General features: G+C 65.1%; 1 protein-coding gene and 1 non-coding gene across 2 annotated transcripts; one reads left to right on the top strand and one right to left on the bottom strand.

Annotated features, from left to right (window-relative positions):
- Positions 1-307: 307 nt before the first annotated feature.
- TRNAR-CCG (transfer RNA arginine (anticodon CCG)) lies at positions 308-380 on the bottom strand. The gene has a single exon. It is a non-coding gene; the product is annotated as a tRNA-Arg (tRNA).
- Positions 381-2,633: 2,253 nt separating this feature from the next.
- Positions 2,634-7,483, top strand: SLC39A4 (solute carrier family 39 member 4). The gene is made up of 3 exons (XM_068668562.1): positions 2,634-2,818; positions 4,914-5,101; positions 7,149-7,483. The coding sequence occupies exons 1-3, from the start codon at positions 2,686-2,688 to the stop codon at positions 7,275-7,277; spliced, it is 450 nt and encodes a 149-aa protein (XP_068524663.1). The 5' UTR covers positions 2,634-2,685; the 3' UTR covers positions 7,278-7,483.
- Positions 7,484-8,494: the final 1,011 nt, after the last annotated feature.

Below are 8,494 nucleotides of genomic sequence, written 5' to 3'. Positions count from 1 at the left end.
CCACTATCAGAGACCCCCCCCACTTTAGGGACCCCCCCCACTATCAGAGGACCCCCCCCCCCCACTATCAGAGACCCCCCCCACTTTAGAGACCCCTCCCCACTTCAGGGCCCCCCCCCCATCACCCCACAGTGCCCCCCCCCCCAAAACCCCCCCCCTCCCAGACCCCCCCTCCCAGACCCCCCCCAAACACCTCCCCCCCCCCTTAACCCCTGGGGACCCCCCCCATGATTTCAAGCCCCCCCACATTATTTCAAGCCCCCCCCCCCCCTCCCCAAATTGTGCCCCCCCCGGCACCAAAAGCAGCCGACCCAGGTGGGACTCGAACCCACAATCCCCAGCTCCGGAGGCTGATGCCTTGTCCATTAGGCCACTGGGCCGGTGGGCGCCTGCACTGGGGCCGGCCCTACCCAGGGGCTGGGGGGGGGGCAGGGAGGGGTGGGGGGCACCCATGGGTGCTGGGGGGGGTCTAAAAGGGGTTTGGGGGGGTCTGGGGGGTGGGGGGTACCTGTGGGTGATGGGGAGGGGCAGGGTTGGAAGGGAGGACCCATGGGTGCTGGGGGCATCAAGGTGGGGTGGGGGCACCCTTGGGTGCTGAGGGGATCAGGGTGGGGTGGGGGCTACCCATGGGTGATGGGGGACACCCATGGGTGCTCAGTGGGGTCAGGGTGGGGTGGGGGCACCCATGGGTGCTTGCTGGGGTCAGGGTGGGTGATGGCACCCAGGGGTTGGGGGGGGGGTCAGGGTGGGGTGGGGGGCACCCATGGGTGCTGGGGGGGGTTAGGGAGGGGTTTGGGGGGGGTCTGGGGTGTGGGGGTTACCTGTGGGTGATGGGGAGGGGCAGGGTGGGTGGGGGAACCCAGGGGTTGGGGGGGGTCAGGGAGGGGTGGGGGGCACCCTTGGGTGCTGGAGGGGGTCTGGAAGGGGTTTGGGGGGGGGTCTGGGGGGTGGGGGCACCCATGGGTGCTTGCTGGGGTCAGGGTGGGTGATGGCACCCAGGGGTTGGGGGGGGGTCAGGGTGGGGTGGGGGGCACCCATGGGTGCTGGGGGGACACCCTTGGGTGCTGGGGGGGGTCTGAAAAGGGTTTGGGGGGGTCTGGGGGGTGGGGGCACCCATGGGTGCTTGCTGGGGTCAGGGTGGGTGATGGCACCCAGGGGCTGGGGGGGGGGCAGGGAGCGGGGGGGGGCACCCATGGGTGCTGGGGGGGCACCCTTGGGTGATGGGGGGGTCTGGAAGGGGTTTGGGGGGGTCTGGGGGAGTGGGGGCACCCATGGGTGCTTGCTGGGGTCAGGGTGGGTGATGGCACCCAGGGGTTGGGGGGGGTCAGGGTGGGTGAGGGGCACCCTTGGGTGCTGGAGGGGGTCTGGAAGGGGTTTGGGGGGGTCTGGGGGGTGGGGGGGTACCTGTGGGTGATGGGGGGACACCCATAGGTGCTGGGTGGGGGCAGGATGGGTGGGGGCATCCATGGATGCTGAGGGGCCACCCATGGGTGCTGGAGGTTCAGGGAGGGATGGGGGGCACCCTTGGGTGCTGGGGGGGACACCCATGGGTGCTGGGGGGGGTCTGGGGGGGTGGGGGCTACCCGTGGGTGATGGAGGGCCACCTATGGGTGCTGGGGGGTTAGGGAGGGGTGGGGTCACCCATGGGTGCTGTGGGGCCACCCCTGGGTGCTGGAGGCTCAGGGTGGAGTGGGGGCACCCATGGGTGCTGGTGGGTCAGGGTGGGATGGGTGCTACCCGTGGGTTCTGGGGGGCCACCCCTGGGTGCTGGGGAGGAGTTAGGGTGCTGAGGGGTCACCCATGGGTGCTGGAGGGGTTAGGGTGGAGTGGGGGCACCCATGGGTGCTGAGGGGTTCAGGATGGGCTGTGGTTACCCTTGGGTGCTGGGGGGCCACCCATGGGTGCTGGAGGTTCAGGGTGGAGTGGGGGCACCCTTGGGTGCTGAGGGCCCACCCCTGGGTGCTGGGGGTTCAGGACGGAGTGGGGGCACCCTTGGGTGCTGGGGGCCCACCCATGGGTGCTGGAGGCTCAGGGTTGGAGGGCAGCACCCTTGGGTGCAGAGGGGGGTCAGGGTTGGAGGGGAGCACCCTTGGGTGCAGAGGGTTCAGGATGGAGTGGGGGCACCCTTGGGTGCTGGGGGGCCACCTATGGGTGCTGGGGGGTCAGGATGGATGGGGGCTACCTGTGGGTTCTGTGGGGGCACCCTTGGGTGCTAGGGGGCCACCTATGGGTGCTGGAGGCTCAGGGCAGAGTGGGGGCACCTTTGGGTGCTGAGGGCCCACCCATGGGTGCTGGGGGGCCACCCATGGGTGCTGGGGGTTGAGGGTGGAGTGGGGGCACCCTTGGGTGCAGAGGGGGGTCAGGGTTGGAGGGGAGCACCCATGGGTGCTGGGGGGCCATTCATAGGTATTGGGGGGTCAGGGTGGGATGGGTGCTACCCATGGGTGCTGGAGACTCAGGGTGGAGTGGGGGCACCCATGGGTGCTGGGAGGGGTCAGGGTTGAAGGGGGCACCCTTGGGTGCTGGGGGACCACCCATGGGTGCTGGGGGGTCAGGGTGGGTAGGGGCTACCCATGGGTTCTGTGGGGCCACCCATGGGTGCTGGGGGTTCAGGGTGGAGTGGGGGCACCCTTGGGTGCTGAGTCCCCCCCCGGGTGCCGTGCAGAGCTGCGGGCGCTGCCGTGCATGGTGACGCTGGGGGACGCGCTGCACAACCTGGCGGACGGGCTGGCGCTGGGGGCCGCCTTCGGCACCTCCTGGAGAACCGGGCTGGGAACCGCCATCGCCGTCCTGTGCCACGAGCTGCCACACGAGCTGGGTACGGGGCGTGGGGGGGGGTGTGGGGGGGGGACATGGGGGTGGGGACATGGGGGGGGTGTTTGGGGTGGGGGCATTTGGGGGGAATATTTGGGGTGGGGGAACTTGGGGTGGGGGCATTTAGGATGAAGGTGTTTGGGGTGGGGGCACTTGGGGGAGGTGTTTGGGGTGGGGTGGGGGTACTTGGGGTGGGGGCACTTCAGGTGGGGGTGTTTGGGGTGGGGGTGTTTGGGGGGATATTTGGGGTGGGGGGCATTTACGGTGGGGACATTTACGGTGGGGGTACTTGGGGTGGGGGCACTTGGGGGGTATTTAGGGTGGGGGCATGTGGGGGGGGATATTTGGGGTGGGGGCACTTGGGGTGGGGGGGTTTGGGGTGGGGGTATTTGGGGGGAATATTTGGGGCGGGGGGCATTTAACGTGAGGGTACCTGGGGTGGGGGGCACATGGGCGGCTGTTTGGGGTGGGGGGCACTTGGGGTGGGGGTGTTTTGGGTGGGGGCGTTTGGGGTGGGAGTACTTGGGGTGAGGGCACTTGGGGGGTATTTAGGGTGGGGGCATGTGGGGGGAATATTTGGGGTGGGGGAACTTGGGGTGGGGGCATTTGGAGGGGATATTTGGGGTGGGGTTGTTTGGGGTGGGGGGGTTTGGGGTGGGGGAACTTGGGGTGGGGGTATTTGGGGTGGGGGCATTTGGGGTGGGGTGTTTGAGGTGGGGGGCACTTGGGGTGGGGGTGTTGGGGGAGGGTATTTGGGGTGGGGGCACTTGGGGTGGGGGCGTTTGGGGTGGGGTGTTTGGGGAGGATATTTGGGGTGGGGGTACTTGGGGTGGGGGTGTTTTGGGGTGGGGGAACTTGGGGTGGGGGTATTCGAGGTGGGGGCATTTGGGGGGAATATTTGGGGTGGGGGGCATTTAAGGTGAGGATACCTGGGGTGGGGGTGCTTGGGGTGGGGGTGTTTGGGGTGCGATGGGGCATGGGGGTGTGGGTACTTGGGGTGGGGGCATTTGGGGTGGGGTGTTTGGGGTGGGGGGGTTTGGGGTGGGGGTACTTGGGGTGGGGGAACTTGGGGTGGGGGTGTTTGGGGTGGGGGTGTTTGGGGGGGAGGTGTTTGGGGTGGGGTAGTTTGGGGTGGGGGGCACATGGGGGGGTGTTTGGGGTGGGGGCACTTGGGGTGGGGGTGTTTTGGGGTGGGGGTATTTGGGGGGAATATTTGGGGTGGGGGGCATTTAAGGTGACGATACCTGGGGTGGGGGCACTTGGGGTGGGGGACACTTGGGGGGGCGTTTGGGGTGGGGGGACTTGGGGTGGGGCTGTTTGGGGTGGGGACATTTGGGGGGCATTTGGGGGGGTATTTGGGTGGGGGCACTTGGGGTGGGGTGCAGGGGGCATGGGGTGCAATGGGGAATGGGGGTGTTGGGGTGTGGGGGCTGGGGGGTGGGGGAGTGGGGGGTGGGGGCTGGTGTGGGGTGGGTGAGGGGTGGGGGGTGACGTGGGGTGGTGACGTGGGGCAGTGTGGGGTAATGTGGGGTGACGTGGGGCGATGTGGGGCACTGATGTGGGGTGATGTGGGTCAATGTGGGTCAATGAAGGGTGATGTGGGGCAATGTGGGGTGCTGATGCAGGTCAATGTGGGGCACTGTGGGGCGATGTGGGGCAATGTGGGGCACTGTGGGGCAATGTGGGGCAATGTGGGGCACTGATGTGGGGTGATATGGGTCAATGTGGGGTGGTGTGGGGCACTGTGGGTCAATGTGGGGTTATGTGGGTCAATGTGGGTCGTCATGGGGTGCTGATGTGGGGTGATGTGGGTCAATGTGGGATGATGTGGGGCAATATGGGTCAATGTGAGTCAATGTGGGGCACTGTGTGGATCAATGTGGGTCAATGTGGGGTGATATGGGGCACTGATGTGGGGTTATGTGGGGCAATGTGGGTCAATGTGGGGCACTGATTTGGGACACTGTGGGTCAGTGTGGGTCAGTGTGGGTCAATGTGGGGCGATGTGGGGCACTGTTGTGGGGTGATGTGGGTCGCCGTGGGTCACCGCGGGTCCCCGAGGGGTCCCTGATCCGGGTTCCGCCGCCCCCTCCCCGCAGGCGACTTCGCGGCTCTGCTGCACGCGGGGCTGAGCGTGCGCCGGGCGCTGGCGCTGAACGCTGTGAGCGCGCTGCCCGCATTCCTGGGGCTCTACCTCGGCCTCGCCATCGCCACCGGCGCCGCCTTCCAGGCCTGGATCTTCACCGTCGCCACCGGCTTCTTCCTCTACGTCGCCCTCTGCGACATGGTGAGGGGTGTGCGGGTGTCATGTGTGTGTCATGTGTGTGTCATGTGTGTGTCATGTGTGTGTCGTGTCATGCGTGTCGTGTGTGTCATGTGTGTGTCATGTGTGTGTCACGCGTGTGTCGTGTGTCACACGTGTGTGTCATGTGTGTGTCACACGTGTGTCATGTGTGTCACACATGTGTGTCGTGTGTGTCACGCGTGTGTCATGTGTGTGTCACACGTGTGCCATGTGTGTGTCACACGTGTGCCATGTGTGTGTCATGTGTGTCATGTGTGTCACGTGTGTGTCACGCGTGTCATGTGTGTCATGTGCATCACGTGTGTGTGTCATGTGTGTGTCGTGTGTGTCATGTGTGTGTCACACGTGTGTCACGCGTGTGTCATGTGTGTCACACGTGTGTCGTGTGTGTCACGCGTGTGTCATGTGTGTCACACATGTGTCGTGTGTGTGTCACGCGTGTGTCATGTGTGTATCACGCATGTGTGTCATGTGCTGGGCGTGTTCCATACATGTGCCGTGCACTGTGTGCCATGCACCACGTGTGTGCCGTGCGCCATGTGACACATACTGTGTGTGTGTCATGTGTGTGCTGCGTGCCGTGTGCCCATGCACCATGCGTGTGCCGTGTGTCATGTGTGTGCCATGTACCATGTGTGTGCTGTGCGCCATGTGCCACGTACTGTGCGTGTGTCATGTGTGCTGCGTGCTGTGTGTCCATGCACCATGTGTGTGCCATGTGTCATGTGTGTGCCATGCACCATGTGCCAGATGCTGTGCATGTGTCACGTGCCATGTGACACGCATCGTGTGTGTGCCATGCACCATATGTGTGCCATGCACCATGCGTGTGCCATGCACCATGTGCCACGTGCCATGCATGTGCCGCGTGCTGTGTTCCATGCACCATGCGTGTGCCATGTGTGTGCCATGCACCTAGTGTGTGTCATGTGCTGCGTGCCATGCACCATGTGCCGTGTCCCATGTGCCATGCGTGTTCCATGCATGTGCCATGCACCGTGTGCCATGTGCCATGTGCTGTGCGTGTTCTGTGCGTGTGCCATGTGCCATGTGCCACGTATGTGCCATGCACCATGTGCCACGTGCCATGCATGTGCTGCGTGCTGTGTTCCATGCATCATGCGTGTGCCATGTGCCATGCACGTACCATGCACCTAGTGCATGTTGTGTGCCATGCACCGTGTGCCATGTCCCATGTGCTGAGCGTGCTCTGTGCGTGTGCCATGCACTGTGTGCCATGCATGTGCCGCGTGTCATGTGTGTGCCATGCACCGTGTGCGATACATGTGCCGCGTGCTGAGTTCCATGCACCATGCGTGTGCCACGTGCCATGCGTGTGCCGCATGCTGTGTGCCACGCATCGTGTACATTCCATGTGCCGTGTGTGCGCCACGCACCGTGTGCCACGTCCCATGTGCCATGCGTGTTCTGAGCATGTGCCATGCACCGTGTGCCATGTATGTGCCACGCACCACGTGCCATGCGCCATGCGTGTGCCACGTGCCATGCGTGTGCCACATGCCACGTGCCACACACCGTGTGCGTTCCATGTGCCGAGTGTGCGCCACGCACCGTGTGCCACATCCCATGTGCCATGCATGTTCTGAGCATGTGCCATGCACCATGTGCCATGCATGTGCCGTGTGCCATGTATGTGCCACGCACCACGTGCCATGCACCATGTGTGTGCCATGTGCCATGCGTGTGCCGCACACCGTGCGCCATGCACCGTGTGCGTTCCATGTGCCATGTGTGCGCCATGCACCCTGTGCCACGTCCCATGTGCCATGCATGTTCTGAGCGTGTGCCATGCACCATGTGCCATGTATGTGCCACGCACCATGTGCCATGCACCATACGTGTGCCATGCACCATGCATGTGCCACATGCCGTGCGCCACACACCATGTGCGTTCCATGTGCCGTGTATGCACCACACACCGCGTGCCACACACCATGCGTGTGCCCCACATGTCCCACACGTGTGCCACACATGAAACACGCCCCCCCCCCTGTGTCCCCCCCCCCAGCTGCCGGCGATGCTGCGCGTGCGGGACCCGCGGCCGTGGCTGCTGTTCGCCCTGCACAACGTGGGGCTCCTGGGGGGCTGGGGGCTGCTGCTGCTGCTGGCGCTCTACGAGGAGAGCATCGAGCTCTGAGCGCCCCACGGACAGACCCACGGACACGGCCCCACAGACGGCCCCCACGGACACGGCCCCACGGACACGGCCCCACAGACGGACCCACGGACACGGCCCCACGGACGCGTGGGCATGAGGATATCTGGATGTGAACCCCCCCCCCCATTGTGTGCTCCCCCCACCCAGGGTGGGTGAAGGGCGCCCCAAATAAAGCTGCAGAGGGATGGGGTGGCACCTCCGTGGGGCTGGGGGGTGGGGGGAGGTTGTGGGGCAGCGCTGGGGGGCGGGGGGGTCTGTGGGGTGGGGGAGCGCTGTGGGGCACAAGAGCCCTGTGGGGCATGGGGTGCTATGGGGCATGGGGTGCTATGGGGCACAGGGGTGCTCTATGGGGCCACGGAGCTCTGTGGGGTAGAGGAACCCTGTGGGGCACAAGAGATCTATGGGGCAGAGGAGTGCTATGGGGCATGGGGTGCTATGGGGCAGAGGAGCCCTGTGGGGCAGGGGAGCTCTATGGGGCACAGGGGTGCTATGGGGCATGGGGTGCTATGGGGCAGAGGAGCCCTGTGGGGCAGGGGAGCTCTATGGGGCACAGGGGTGCTATAGGGCACAGGGTGCTATGGGGTGGAGGAGCTCCATGGGGCAGAGGAGTGCTATGGGGCACAGGAACACTATGGGGCACAAGAGTCCTATGGGGCACGGGGTGCTATGGGGCACAGGGGTGCTCCATGGGGCCAAGGAGCTCTGTGGGGTAGAGGAACCCTTTGGGGCACAACAGATCTATGGGGCAGAGGAGCTCTATGGGGCACAGGGGTGCTATAGGGTACAGGGGCGCTATGGGGCACAGGAACACTATGGGGCACGAGAGATCTATGGGACAGAGGAGTGCTATGGGGCAGAGGAGCCCTGTGGGGCAGAGGAGCTCTATGGGGCACAGGAGCGCTATGGGGCATGGGGTGCTATGGGGCACAGGGGTGCTCTATGGGGCCAAGGAGCTCTGTGGGGTAGAGGAACCCTGTTGGGCACAAGAGATCTATGGGGCAGAGGAGCCCTATGGGGCAGAGAAGCGCTATGGGGCACAGAGCACTATAGGGTACAGGGGTGCTATGGGGCACAGGGTGCTGTGGGGCACAAGGGTGCTATGGGGTGGAGTAGCTCCATGGAGCCAAGGAGCTCTATGGGGTAGAGGAACCCTGTGGGGCACAAGAGATCTATGGGGCAGAGGAGTGCTATAGGGC

This window comes from Anas acuta, unplaced genomic scaffold (genome assembly GCF_963932015.1).
Source record: "Anas acuta unplaced genomic scaffold, bAnaAcu1.1 SCAFFOLD_201, whole genome shotgun sequence".
Lineage (NCBI taxonomy): Eukaryota > Metazoa > Chordata > Aves > Anseriformes > Anatidae > Anas > Anas acuta.
This window is presented reverse-complemented; position numbering and strand designations above follow the sequence as displayed.